Source organism: Thunnus thynnus, chromosome 9, assembly GCF_963924715.1.
Source record: "Thunnus thynnus chromosome 9, fThuThy2.1, whole genome shotgun sequence".
Classification (NCBI taxonomy): domain Eukaryota; kingdom Metazoa; phylum Chordata; class Actinopteri; order Scombriformes; family Scombridae; genus Thunnus; species Thunnus thynnus.
The window spans coordinates 19,438,007-19,453,512 of record NC_089525.1 but is presented as its reverse complement, the minus strand read 5'-3'; the positions used below and the strand labels follow the sequence as shown (position 1 = coordinate 19,453,512).

The window sequence follows — 15,506 nt, the reverse complement described above, 5'->3', positions numbered from 1 at the left end:
CAGGTTGTCCTACATCAGGTATATCCAAAAATTATAATTGGGCAACATTAACCTTTATCATATAGTCAGAATACTCACTGTGAGCTGAATTGAAGGATTATGGCAGCAAGTTCCTGATTTGTTCCTTCCTCATTGCAGAGGAACAACTCACAGTTTTGTGTATTTTAAACTTTTTAACTATTTTAAACTCACAGTTTTTTCTATCAGGCACACACACAAACACACACGCAACGCACACACACTCACAGTTGTTGTTTAAGGCGGCGGAGTTTGGCCTTGCTGTCTGCCAGCTGGAGCGCCAGACCTTGGGGTGGCTCCTCACTGTGACCACCCAGGGGCGCCGTGGTTGAGTCAGTCTGGGCCTCCCGCTCCCGACACAGCTCTGCTATCCTCTGGGAGAGCGAGGGAGAGTGATTGGACGAAAGATTTGTGGCGAGGGACAAAGAGGACAGAGGGAAAGAGAGATTTGGGGAAGAGAGGAGAGTGAGAATGACAGAGATGAGAGAGAAAGGAGGAGATCATAAGCAGGAAGTGTTGGATACTTAGAAATCTAAATCCTCTGAATGTTACAGACAGTCATGTACAGTGAGTAATAGTGACTCTTTATATTGCATTGACTGAAAGTACAGCGATGTGATCATGTTCTTTGCTTTTTTGCAATTTCTTTTTCTACAAAATATGCTGGGTTTCAAATTTTCTGTGACACAACAGCAAGAGGAAATTCTGTTTGTGTCTGTTACAGAATCCAAGCACAAAGCAAAGTGAGCCCTTGGTTTATCAGGGCTTATTTGAGTCTGTGGAAATTATTTGATCAAAGTGTGCTGATCTGACCTTATATTAAGCTTGTAACGAAAGGTTTAGAGCATTATCAATCATACAAAACCCTGACAATTCCTTTAATAATTTCTTTTTATGCAATAAAAGCTGGTAAGAGGTCTCAGTGGAACCTCAGTGGTTTTAGGCAAGCAGGGTGGGTTCAAAGTCAGAAAACATGAGCAAAAAAAAGAATCTGAAATGAATTTATGGACTTTCACAGGAGCAACTAGAGTCCACTGACTTGCATTTTCCTTTTTCATTTATTGTTTTTTTTAATATTATTATTTATTGAAACTTACATGGATCCCAAAGCTATTTCACAGTGAACTTTACAGTATATTCCACACTATACTCAGCCTGTTAAATTGAATTGAGATTTAATTTATGTCAAGGCAGAATTACTACGACTGCAAGTGGTAAATAATAGCAACAAACTGAATATGAGAGCGTGGCATATGAAATGTTCATCAAATAAGTGACCCAATTAAGCCCTGATGAAACAAGACCTACTTATGCATGTTCTAATTTTCAGATGATTAAATTTCATAACTTCATAAACAGACTCATCATATGACACGTGTGTAAACAACATTGCACAAGCCTCCACAAAAATGCCAAACACACTTTTTGAGGGTTATTTTTTGGCTTTTAACTTTTTTTGACATTTAAAATCTAGTTTGGAAATGTGGCTGAAGGATACTCAGAGCAACAGTTGTTGAGCTACACTGAGTGTGTCGACTAACATTAGTACAACGTGTCTGGTTCTTCTAATGATAAATGTTTGCTCTTGAAGATGTCAAGAACACTGATGGTATTCTCCCTTGTTAGAAAATAGTTTTGTTATTCTTTATTTTTTATTCTTTTTGATGTTTTTACCGTGTCTGTTTTCAAGGTATTAATGTTTTAATTCAACACAACTGACAGCTTTTACTTCGGCAACTTGCACATCACTGCTGGCCTCCGCCCAGAGACTACAGATGGAAATGAGCTCTTAGCTGTATCTGGTACAATAAAGATATTGTGCACTGTCCTTGTTAAATAAACAATAAATACATAAATAAATCAAAAGTCCCCTGCAGGAATCAAACTGGGGACGTTATGGTTATATTTCATGGTGTCTGTCTTAAAACACAAGGCCACCACAAGGATGCCCTAAAAGATTTAATTTAAACTAATTTTAAAGCACAAAAGAAATCTGTAGAAATGAAAGTGATTCACATGCTCCCACAGCGCTGTAGTTGCAGCCATATATGCCTCTGACTCCATTAAGAGCTATAACGATTAGTTGATTAGACAATCAACAAAAAATTCATCTGCAACTATTTTAATAATCAAATAATAATTCATCAAGCAAAAATCATATAATATAAATATAAAATAACATTTGTTGGTTGCAGCTTCTCAAATGTGATGATTTGAAGCTTTTCTATGTCATACATAATAGAAAACTGAATTTCTTTGGATTTTGGACTGTTGATCGGACAAAGTAGGATAATTGAAGACGTCATTGTGGGATCCTAAGAATTTATGACGGGCATTTTTCACAATTTTCACAATTCATCAATTAATCAAGAAAATATTCAGCAGATTAATCGATAATGAAAGTAATTGTTAGTAGCAGCCCTTGACTCCCTCTGTCTGAACTGGTGTAGACAGCACACATGTATGTAAAGAGACAGAGCAGTTTATTGTCCCCGTGTGTCCAATCAGCTGTATTATACAACAGTCAGGTATAATTGAATGTTTATATCTTGTGTTCCAGTATTTCTCCCTGTGGTGTGACCATTATGACGTGATTTAAGTATGTTTGCATACCTGCAGGTGTGTGTCTCTCTGCGCCAGCATGCTTTGAATCTGTTTGGCCATCAAACTAAACACCAGCTGTAAGTCCGCACCTTCCACCTCCACCAGCTCCTCCCACTGAAGCGGCAGCACCGTCTGAGGGTCCTGAGTCACCTGAAGCAAGGACAGTTTCTCAGGTCTCTATGATAAGATCAATGTGCATCTGGATAACCTGACACAAAATGGCAGATCTGGGGACAAACGATGCAGTGTGAAGGCTGTGTGAATACCAAGCAGAATCTGTGTATCTGTGTGCAACATGGAAAAAAACACAATCTTTGGGAATGTATCTGTTAGGGAAGTGTGTCCAAAAATGCTGTACTAATGCATGCAAAACTAATGATCATGTAGACAGGTTTGAAATGTCCTCGGGCAGAAGGCATATGAACAGCAAGCAGGGGGTGCATCCATCCACACAGGAAGAGCACCTCTCACCTCTATGATTTATGAGGCTGAGAAACCTGGCAGAAAAGAGGCAGGTGGGCAGCACGCTGTTACTGTTATTCAGACATGCTGGTATGCAACATGCTGTTTTTGTAATGCTGGCAATTATTCATGGGGGGTATTTTTTAAAAGAGTACAATTTGGCATTTATGTTTTATTGGGGGGGACAGAAAAGAAGAGAATGACATAAAAGAGATGAAGGAGAGAGGAGGATGTGACAGAGGTGGAGACGTGTACATGAGGGTGGAGGATCCATCCTACGGTGGCAGCAAAGGGGCACCCAGAGGTCCTTAAAAGGCTGCCAGCAGAATGACAAGCAGCTCATTTTCACATTTACTTGAAGCACCAGTTGAAGGTATAATAGTTCACTCTCTCTGTCTACAGGTCAAATTCTTTGCCAAATCATTTTTAGGCAAAAAAAAAATCCCCTTAGAAGTATCTCCTCAGGACAATATCTCTTCAAATTGACGGTCAGTCTGTGAATGCCTTTTATATTTGGAGGGTGCTTGATTTGAATAATTCTACACTTGAGCATACCTGCTGAATACAGTTGGCGATGCCTGTCTGGGTCTCAATGTCCAGAGACTGGATCTGCTGAATGAACGTCTCCTTATTCTCACACTGTAGACACAGTAGGATGAAATGTCAGGTGTGTGTGTGTTAGATCAAAATATATCCATGTGGCAATATACAGTATCAGGCCGTGATCCTTTTGTTAAATATCATATTTAATATGGTCCACACATGATGTAATAAAATCTCCTCCCTGACTGTAAAAAGGTCGGCAAACCTGCAAAAAAATATATTTAATTCTGAGCAATAATTTTATTTTTCAGTCAATTCTTTACTAAAAATTACCAATGCTGATCCACCTTAAATGAATAATAGTGATCAATGTGTTTTTTTGTGACAAGATGTTCGTGATATAGGTTTTGCCATGATACTGACCTTCCAGATGCAGGTGCATTCATACTACAAGCCCTACTAAACCTCTTGATGACACACACATGATCTCCATTTAACTAATTATGACTTCTAAAATCAGTTGGCTGCACCAGTGATGATTTAGATTTGTCCTGTTAAACGGGGAGAATACTCATGCAAACATGTATTTTGTATTTTATACTTGTGATTGATTTATACCATCTTGTAGAGACCTGTTTTCACTTTGACATTAAATATCTTTCTTTATCTTTCTAGACTGTTGTGCGTCCACACAACAGTCTATAAGGACATACATTTTCCTGTAATGTAAGACGAGGAAAAGCAGCAAAAATTAAATTTTGAGAACCTGAAACCATCAAATTTTTGGCATATTTGCTTTAAAAAGGACCTAAACAATTAATTGATTATCAGAATTATCAGTTGCAAATTATTTTTTGTTGATCAATTAATTGATTAATCGACTAATCTTTTCTGCTCTAATAATAAGAGATATCTTGTCATGAACTAACACCATCTATGGAGCCACACCACCAGCATGGCTACAATGTATAATATTGAACATCAGTATTATTTACTGGTTGCATCGACCTTCAAAAAGCGTGATGGTCATGTGAGTGTGTGATCACCTGCACAGCACATCCTAGTAAAAGCAGCAACAGTCGCCTGAGTTCTTCCACGGCTGCCTCTGAGGACACAGAAATAACTGTCATCATCATCATTATCATCATCATCTCCACCCCCAACCATCAGCCTGGCTATCATTATCACCTTAATGTGTTTCACACATAGCAGAGATATGGACTTGTATATGAAGTATAATTACTTCATTGCTGCCGAGAGACATGGCTCTGATACGATCACTCTCTTATCTTGTACCTGTTAGGGGGTCCTGCCCCAGAATGGCAATGTTTGGGAGAGGCATCAGTATCAACTGCTGCAGGTCTTCCTGGAGAGAAGAATAAATGTGAAGAGTTTAGTGGAAAACATGAAGTGATCGCCTGGCCTGTCCTGTCTGTCTGCCCACAGTGAGCCTGAATAAACGTCGACAGAAAAACTTTCCACCAGCCTGCTGCAGTTTGTGATGTAAACAAAGAGAAGATATATGATAAGAGTAACTTTTCATTTGTTCTTACAGGTCAATAAGGCTTCTGTAGATTAGGTTTAATATATTTCAGTGAAGCTCATTCTCAGGATTCTTAAAAAAAAACAGAAATAGAAAAGATGCCATGAATGATTACCAATGTTTTAACAATATATCTGCATTGCTTCTGTAGATGCCCTTGTGGATAGAAAATATGGGTTATGTGGGGCAGCAGGCAGTGAAAGCCACGACAGACATGGCACAGTAACAAAGTACAGAGTCACAAAACATCATATTTGATGTCAAACACAAAAGAACCCATTACTATTTACTAATCAAAGATTTCCACTGCTTGACAGTACATTGGCATGGCCATATTATTGGTCATCATCACAGATATATCAGCAATAAGTTACAAGAAATAGCAGTACAGAAATGCCAAAGATGTTTGCAGTAGTTTAGAAACAGTGTCGTCATTGCATAGTTTTTCCACCAGAGAGCACTGTAAAATATCCTGCTCAGTAAATATCTTGCTCATAATTATTTAGTAACCAAACGTAAGTAATCTTTATCAAAAATGTTTGTTTAAGGGTTGTCCTGGTGGCTAAGAGTACTCCACAGATACACTACTGCACTCTTATTCTACTGTCAGACTCATGATGGACAGTTAAAAGATCAAAATCGATGCAGCAGAACAAGAGATATTGTCTTCTTTATTTCATGCATTCTTCTTACTTGTCAGCCTGGTGCCCACAATGCAACATGACAAGAGTCACTCTGCTGTACGGATTCAGATGTGTTATGCTAGTAGAGGCTAATATTGTTGCTAGCTTTAAGCAGAGATAAGGAGCAGGCTCCACATCCCCAGATGTTTTTCATTTCTAAACTTGAAGTCTTACACACTAACCACTGTTAAAATCTATCAGACTTTGCCCATCTCGCTCTAGAACAACAAAAGGCTTTATAAAACATTTTTCACGTATGCAGTAATACTCCCCAAGACCTGTAAGCAGACTTTTCACTTGTCACTATCAAAGAAACGCAAACATTCCCAAAAAAGTTTAAACAAATATCAGCTAATATATTGTTGCTATTCTTTGAAAAACACGTTTCTCTAAAACATTAACTTTTGATGAGCTAAGAAAAACAGCAGTTTTCAGCTTGGTGACAATTTAACCAATAATGAAATGGGTTTTTAATTGTTTATTTAGTTTGAGAAGTAGGATAGTAGTCAGAGGGCTTCCTCAACCCATACGGGAACACTTCATATTTAAAATCACCAAATATGGAGATCATACATGATTTTCACCGGGAACCAACAATATCATCATCAGATTTTTTTTAAACTTTCAACTATTTATATTGATATTGACCTCAAAAATCAAACACGGGCTGCTATTTACTCACTTTTATTAAAGCAGCTTAATCTCAGCCACATAATGTGTCAGACATACTGTGCATATAAACCTTCTCAGTAATAGACCTGCTTTACTAGAGCTTATGATGAATTTTACTATACTGTGGACCACAGTGAGTAAATTGGTCCTGTATCATTTACGGCAGGTAATGTAATTCAAATCTGGATATTTCTTCTTTGGTCCTGCAATGGGAGGGATTTATAATGCGTCAAAGAGTAAACATGGGCATTCAGGACTAGTAGAAAGTCCACCAACACTGTGGTCAGCTTGTTTCAGTGAAGTTGTAGTTTCTGCCTTGATGTCTTGGACAAACCTCCTGACAGACTCTAAATGACGCTGAATCAAGCTGAATGGCAAACGGCTCAGACATTCCCTTTCCAGAAACCTGGCTTTTCTGGCAGCAAGAAGAAGTATATGTCATGTGGACCTGCAGTACTTTGATCCTCCTACGTTGCCATCTAGTGCGATACCAGTGTAGCGGGCAGATGACTTTGTTAAAAGAATTTCAGCAAAGTCATCTGCCCGCTACTTTATTACTTTATTTACTGTAGTTGGTCTTAAACTCTGAGATGGAGAGAAGCATTTCCCTGTTAATTAAAAATGTTTTTTTTGTCAAAGAGCCACACATTGACTTTGGCGAGCTCCTATCCCAACTGCTCTGAAAGCCTGTTCACATTCTCCTGCGGTCCATCGATGCAAAAATCACCAGAGTACAGAAGCAAGTCACAATTACATCTCTCTCTCTCTCTCTCTCTCTCTCTCTCTCTCTCTCTCTCTCTGTTGTGTACTGTAATTTATAAACTGAGAGGGGAAATGTACCAAGAGGCAAGCACTCCCTTCAGCGGCTCCATTGTGTGCGGGTTTGGCATCAGAGGCATGTGCAGCCAACCTGAAGTTTCTGCTCCTTCAGGGCATGTGGGATACCAGCCACTGCAGCTCTGTGTTGGTCATCGTGCAGCCTCGTGGTTCATGATGCCAAACAAGACTTCTGCAGATTAGCCAGACTGAAAATTATATACAAGCTACTTGTTGTTGTTGGCATGCAAATGTCCTCTCATGAACAATTCCCTCTGCAGCATGATACGGCCAAAATACATACATTCAACCAAATCCCTCCTGCACTATATTTTATACATCATCATTCAGTGCAGTTACACACCCTGCTTAAGTAAGAGATTAACAACTTGGGTAACACCTGCTGTGTTAAGATTGTCAGGCTTCCAGGTTTCTCTTGATGTTAATTTCTAGAGGACGTACAACATTTTTCTGGTGGAACTATAGTAAAAGAGAAGGAATTAGTCTTTATCCCTCTGTGACTCTGCCTCTGAAAATGATCTACTCTTCTATAGTCTTGAATTTGGAACAAACTTTGCCATCAAGCTGCTGCAGTCGTAAAGAGAATTAAAATCCATCTGCAACATTATCTTTTCCAAATAATTCCTCTTTATGTTGTTTGGATTGTTTTTCATGTTCCACATTCAAGTTCCCTTAATGATTTCCAACACGTCTGTGGGCCGTTTCGCTTCTTACTTTATCTTTACTGGTTTTTTGCCTTTAGGATTTAGGAACTTGTGCAAACCAGATTCCATCTGCAGTTTGTTTGAAGTTAATTGAAACGTTATTTATTGGATCCTCAACAGCCTTAAAAATATTTCAGTTTACTGAAAACCGAGATCTTTGTCAAGTCAATAAATAAGTTAACATGTTGGATCAATAATTAACATTTAAAATCCTGTTAACACGGCCGAACACTGAGTGTCTCCATTCAGGAGGAATTAAAGGCTTTTTAGATAGAATGCAATAGAACAAATAGAATAGAATATAACACATGACAGAAAATAGACAGAAAATAATATAACAGAGCAGAACAAAATAGAATAGAATAGAACAAATGAAAGACAATAGAATAGAACAAATAGAATATACTAGAGCAGAATACCAGAATAGAATAGAATAGAATAGAATAGAATAGAATAGAATAGAATAGTACATAAATTAAATAGAATAGAATAGAATAGAATAGAGTAGAATAGAGTAGAATAGAAAAGAATAGAATAGAATAGAATAGAATAGAATAGAATAGAATAGAATAGAATAGCACACAAATTAAATACAATAGAATAGAACACAAGATAATAGAGTAGAATAGAACAGAATAGAATAGAATAGCACACAAATTAAATACAATAGAATAGAACACAAGATAATAGAGTAGAATAGAACAGAATAGAATAGAACAGAATAGGAAATAATACAATAGAACCGAGCAGAATAGATTAGAATAGAAAACAAAAGAATACAATAGAATAAAACTATAAAAAAACTAAAAAAAAATAATAGAATGGAAATGAAACAAACAAACAGGACAAACAGATTAGATTTGGACAAATAGTCAGAATAGAATACAGTAGAATACAACACAATGGAGTAATAGAGTAAATAGAGTAAATACTGTATCGTGTTCTCTGCCTTCATGCTTGTACGTGTACATAAATAACACCGTAGCGGTATTAGAGAAGCTGAGGTCACAGTAGAGAATATTGAGCCTTGCCGAGCTGCTGCACACTGCTGTCATTGTATTACACACACACACACACACACACACACACACACACACACACACACACACACACACACCCCCCCCACTCCCCACACACACACACACACACACATAAACACATACATAGCAACACAGCGTTGTCAGAAAACAGACAGTGAAGTAAAACTGAGACCAATGTGGAAGTTAACGCCCACAGCAACAGTGGAGCCTATTCTGAGAGCACCTGGTAAAATTCTCGTGTAATGCCGACCTGATCTGAGCTTCCCAATTATCGCCAGTGTTTTGTGCTGCTCTGAGCTTTCAAGGGACATTAGTGATTCACTGAAAATTAGGAAGTGAGGCCTTGTAGACTCCTGTTCTTATGTTGTGTGACAAACTAAGCGGTGCTTGTTCAATCCACCTGACTAGTACTCGGAGGGGCTTTCTCTCCTGCGAACGGAGGCCTTTGAATCATCCTTAGGGGAAAGAATTGTGTCATTTCCTCAAATGCCACCTACAATGCATATTATGAAATGCATGATGCTGAGAGCTATTTGATAGAGAGTTATTCTCTTTCTTTCCTCAACCTCCTAACCACAGCTGCAGCTGAAATATTCAGCTCGCCACTCCTCCATTTTTCTCACCCCATTTGCCTGATAATAAGCCGGGACACGTCTACTGAGGATGGAAATTTTCTGTGTTTCATCTTCTCTTTTGTGCAAATGCTCCGCCACCCCCTGTGTGCACTTGAAACTTTTTACAGTATCCTTAGGAGGAATATTCAAGGCTGTAAGTTGAGCTTTGCTTCACTCCTCCATCTTGTCTTCCATTTTTTTGCTACCTTAGACAACTGCTTCGCCAGCCCTCCACCATCACCCCCCCCCCCCCTCTCTCTCCCTCGCCATTTGTTGTGGCCCTGAGTTATTTTTTTAAAAAATTTCAGTGATTTACAAGGCTTTTCTATTTATAATGAATTGGGGGTCATTTCAGCCCATCCACAAAAAAGCCATTACAATGGTATTTTGGGGAACTTTTTGACCAGAAGTGTTTGTGCAAGTGAACAGTTCTACACAAGACATTTTTCTAAAGTGCATCAGATGAAGCTCAATCTACTGACCATCTCCAAATGATTGTGGCCTGGCTCATTAGTGTGTCACGGACTTACCTCAACATCACCTGTCTGTCTACTGACTTGCTTTACTGCTAAGATAATGCCACAGAGCTTTAAAGCATATCAAAATATCCACTTACACTTTGTTGAGGTAATATTTATATAAAGATAAAACTACCACAAAAGACATAGTTTGACGTTTCAGGAAATATGGTTACATATTATGTAGGGTATGTGTGAGACGAGGCTATTTGACTTCCATGATTCAGAAAGTCATTTTTATATTTCAGGTTTGTACCTATTAAACAAACAAGATATAATGTGTCAACTAAGGTGGGTTTTGTTAACTTAAGACAGAGACAAGCTAGCTGTTTCCCCTGTTTTCAGTCTTCATGCTAAGCTCAGCTAATTGACTGTTAGCTGTGGCTTTATATTTAAAACACAGACATGAAAGTGGTACAAATGCTGTTAGATGGCAACTTTTTATGCTATTTCATAAGCTTCATAAAGGCTGAGAGAAACAATAAATTCAAAGAATAACTTTGCAAAAAATTCAAAGATCTGCAGCACACTGACAATTACAAATGAGTTGATATTTGTGTAGTTTTTGATCAAGTACGTATGGTAAAGTAGTAAACTGTACTAGGTGTGATTTAAAATCGAGAGGTACAATGCACAGCTTTCTTAGCAGCATTGATTGATTTTTTTGGCCACTTGGGGGCAGTGGAACAAGCTGTAATTACAACATTGACATGTTATCACCTTATAAAGATAATATGGTGAATATGTCAGCAAAAACGTTGCCTTTTTACACATCCAGCAGACACAGAGCAACACTGGCATTTTGGAGTTGTTTTTCTGGCAAGCAGATGAATACAAGTCCAATGTCTGCTCTCCTTTTAGCTCCAGTTTGGCCTCCATCAACATCTTAGAGAAATATCTGACTCTTTAGCAGCTAAAGGCTTCACTACATTCACCAATTAGCCAGTTAGCTGCTAGCTTTGCCTGTCTGCCATTTGGTGCTGGAACAGTACAAGGTTTAGTTTTTCTCTGCTGCTGGAAATAGGAGGATGAGAGTGTTGAGAGTGAACCAAAACAGTGAAGTTGTGGGCCATAAAACCAAAACAATGTGCCAAAAGACAATAAAACTAAGCAGAGAGGAACTGCAGAACTGAGTGATGATTTTCTGTAGGTTTGCCACTCAGAGCAACCCTTTTCACTTTACAGAGTTTGATCCATTGTTAATATAAAAATACAGATGAATGCAGCCATAAAACCAGATTACTAATCTCTTTGCAGCACTCTGACAGTTTCAATGCTATGTGGCTGAGAGTGAAAAGTCATTCTTGACCTTGGAGATAGTTTGACAAACACTTAACAGCTGAGCTTTCAGCTGTAAGACCATGAGATAAAGCGTGTGGAGTTTGCTTTTGTTTACCTACTATTTGGCTTGTTTGTGAATATCTAGTCATGCAAAATTAGTCATCTGTACTAGATGTGATTTAAAAAATGTGGAAGTACAACGCATGGCACTTCCACATGACTTATGAAATACAGTTACTTCCATTGTGATCAAAAACAAACTCTTATAAAGTCTATCTCAGTATTTAAAACCTGTGCATGCTTTATTGACTCTCAGTCTGTCACTCCTAATCTCTCTCCTGATGATCTAATCTAACATCTTGATCTAACCCCCCCCCCCCCCCCCCCCCCCATAACCCTCCCCTACCTGGTAGAAGGCTCTCAGGTGTCGATTTAAAATAGAAAAGTTCTGGACTCTCAGCAGGTGGTCATCTCTCGCGCTGTCATACAGCCGTTCCACCTTGGGGTTGGGGTCTCTGGGACGAACACAGAAAAGACACAGCGGTGTATTTACTGCAGCTTGATCAAACAGCCCAGCACCACGTCTCTCCAGATGAGAAATTCTTATGCAACAGTGCATTTAAGCAGAGAGTGAATAAAATTTTAATGAGCCTGAGAAGCAGGCGGTGAGAATCCACATGCAATTATTTGTTGAAATAACGGGGCTTAGGTCAGGCCAAATTAATCAGCTGTTCGGCAAACACTGACTAAGATCTTGTCTTGCCTGTTGAGAGGGAAATGGGTTTATGCTGCTGAAATTTGAACATGGAGATAAGGAATTCAGCAGAGATGACTAACAGGGTGGCACGTATGCAGAACCCCATTTCATGATTCACTGGCAATTTGTGCTAAATATGAATGGGTCATACATTTATACCATCCTTTCACACTAGCTGCAGAACAATGTGAGGTTATGAAAGGGAATGTGATAAATGTTACATCAAATGTATGGAAGAAAGGAAAAGAAAAGCAAAGTCCTACTTACTTATTTTAATGCGTTTTAATAGTTTTCACTCAGACGTGTGCCTTGGATTTTAATTGGACAATGAGTTGCTGGCCAATTTTCACCCTTTTTTACATATTAGTAAAAGCTATTGCCAATTTGTAGAACTAAATGCAAGGTTACACTCAATTTAGGGGGTTTTTTTGCATTAATTTTCTTACATAGCTGACTGAAAATGAGCACTTTAGACTGCTTTTAATTTTAGATTTAAATGGGCTTCTAACATTACAGATTGACTGGGAAAGGACCTCACATGCTCATGGAATTAGCTCTTATTTTCTCTTCTCTGTGGTCACTTTTATTGCAGCCTGAGCAAGGTTGCAGGGCAATGAAGCAAGAAAATCTTAATCAATCTTACATGACCCTCATGACCTCATTGAGGAAAATCCCGTTGGTCAGCCTCAGATAACGGTCCTGAACACTCTGCGAAATTGAGTTTACTTCCATGTACTGGCTGTAGAGCGGGACTCCATCCTCCCTTTCCACCATCTTCTCAAACAGCTGAACCTGTGAGAGCCAAAGAGGGATTATGTTGTGTGTGTGTGGTGTGTGTATGTGTGTGTGTGTGTGTGGAGAAAAGCATTGAGTGTGTACCAGCCAAGAGGTGGAGAAAGACAAGGAAGACAGAGGCCGGAGCAAAAAATAGGCACAGAGAGAGACAAGGAGGGAGATGGAGAGGGGAAAGCATTTTTACAAAGGAAGCCACTTGAGTCGGTGCACCTGTCTGGACAGGTGGAATCTGTGCGCTCACACTGGGAAGCACTTCACAGGGACAGGCAGCCAAGCAGGACCGCAGCCAAGGTCTCTCTCTCTGCTAAGAAGAGCTGTGCCAATGCAAACTGCAATATAATGAGGTTTATTCCCCACCTGCACCTTCTAAAAGCTGCACTGTTGGTAAACAGAGTAACAAGCTCGAGTTGGTTCAGCTGATAAGGTGCGGCAGAGGAGCTCAGGACCCTGTGCGACAGGGTAAATAGGGTGGCGGAGCAGATAAAGAGGATGTCCTTCAACATATGAGAAGCGGGGTGAAACCTCTCGTGTCAGTGCATAACTGCCCTTGAACGAGATGCTAAACCTCTGCCAGCTGCGGGCACACTCTGTTAAACCTGACCTCTGACCCTTCTTTGGAAGGGGGAAACATTACAGAGAATATCCCCACAAGGTTCAGTACAGTTTCACATTATATCATAAATTCTGTTCATTGACCAGAAGAGGAAAAAATCCCCCCGGGCTGATTGGTCTCCCATGTGGAAAACCCAGCTGGAAATTCAGTCTGTTACAAACGCTATACACATCCTCCGCCGACTTTAAAGGAGACTGCATTTCCTTGAATACACAGGAGATAACTTTATATTATTTTCAAATCAGAAGAGCCCAAGGACACGGAAGTGTGAGGGCTAAGAGAGAAAGAAAGCTGGTCATTAAGGAGACGAAGGAAGCTGCTAAAAGGAGAAGTAGGGTGTTTGTTTGGCTATACACAATAGCAAGAAGACAGTATCTAGGCTTTTTGTGTGTTTCAATAGTTATCAAAGCCATACTTTTACATTTATTTGGGTGAATGGAACTGGAAAATAGTCTGTTGTAAGAGATATATAAGTGTCTGTGACTGGAAATAATGTAGACTTCACTGCATCTGAAGTGAGGACAGCTAACTGATTTCTCCACAATCCTCCAGTTTTATTCTCCTCTCTCTGCCTCTAGAAATGATGACCTTTTCTCTAACTGAAAGTGATAAATGATAAATGACGTACCCATTGCGCCAACGCACTTTCCATGAATTCCTCTATTATCTCCATAATGTTAGAGTCCATTGTTGTGCCACAAGAGCTGTGAAACACTAGAGCAGACGACTAATTAACAAATATCAGCAACGATACGTATATAATAAATCCAAGAGAGGAAAACATCTTGCTTCAAGTGAAGTAGTTTGACACTTATGCGGCCCTTCCCCTCCCTCCACCTCGCTGTCTCTTCCTCTCTGACTGTGTGTCAGTTTGCTTTGGTTTCATTGCAAAACCACACCGGAATTTTCAAAAACGCACATGTTGCGTTTTTTAAGCCTCCCTCTTTATACGCCCTTCAATCAGTAGACTAACATACACAGACATCTCTCCAGATATTATGTTGCCTAAAATATATAATAACATGCATTGTGTTTGGTATGCAGGGAGACTTTGAAGGCTGAAAATACTGTCTCACTTCCTCATATACGATGTTAACAAACGACTAAAGGCCTAACACGTATCTATACTCACTGCCGGCTACTTTAAATGGATGTCATCTGCATGTAAAATATGGAAATATATGTTTGTCTTAAAAAAAAACACCTAATCCTAAACAGATGTTGATGTTGACACATTCAGGTGGCGCTGAAGGTGTAAAATCTTGTGAAAACTCATTGGTGTACCGTGAAAATCAGGAAGGTTTTGACTCAAGTTGTTGCCTGTAAATTGACAGAATTATTGACGGTGTTGCTTCGACAAAACTTACTGTGTAACGGCGTCCTCTGGTGGTGTGAGACAGAAGCTCCTATTTGCTCGTTAAAAAAATACTCATTACATCATTATTTCCGTAACAACCAGGCAGCACTGCTTTCACTTAGACGCTGCACTTTCTATACAAGGAACACTATTTTTACCTATAATGTGTTATCTCTGCATCTGCAGCGAGTATTTGTCATTTTATAGACTCATTCTAGCTTGGATAGGTTCGTAGTTGCTATATAAACCTCTTTTATCTGAATGTCTACACAGATTGGATGAATATTATTATTAATTTATATGTGAACAATGCTATGTACCCATTTTGAACACAAATGATCCACAATAGGTGTCCCTTCTCACTTAAAGGATAGATTTTTGTGTTAAAACAACAGTCAGGTGCCCATATGAACACTGAAAGAGGTTTTCCTCACTGTAATCATTCCTCCTGTTCATACTGGCTAT

At 39.1% G+C, this 15,506-nt stretch overlaps 1 protein-coding gene across 2 annotated transcripts in view; it reads right to left on the bottom strand.

The window, feature by feature from the left end:
• The window catches only part of ccdc88b (coiled-coil domain containing 88B), a 51,445-nt gene extending 36,504 nt beyond the window's left edge, over positions 1-14,941 (bottom strand). The window contains exons 1-8 of one of the 2 annotated variants that reach the window (XM_067599478.1): positions 14,817-14,941; positions 12,920-13,068; positions 11,926-12,034; positions 4,924-4,993; positions 4,674-4,732; positions 3,640-3,723; positions 2,632-2,772; positions 247-392 (exon numbers count right to left, since the gene is read on the bottom strand). In XM_067599478.1, coding sequence (XP_067455579.1) covers positions 247-392; positions 2,632-2,772; positions 3,640-3,723; positions 4,674-4,732; positions 4,924-4,993; positions 11,926-12,034; positions 12,920-13,050 — 740 coding nt within the window. In that variant the 5' untranslated portion in view covers positions 13,051-13,068; positions 14,817-14,941. Of the gene's footprint in view, positions 1-246; positions 393-2,631; positions 2,773-3,639; positions 3,724-4,673; positions 4,733-4,923; positions 4,994-11,925; positions 12,035-12,919; positions 13,069-14,312; positions 14,751-14,816 lie in introns of those variants that run through there. The other variant, XM_067599477.1, reaches the window with a different exon arrangement.
• Positions 14,942-15,506: the final 565 nt, after the last annotated feature.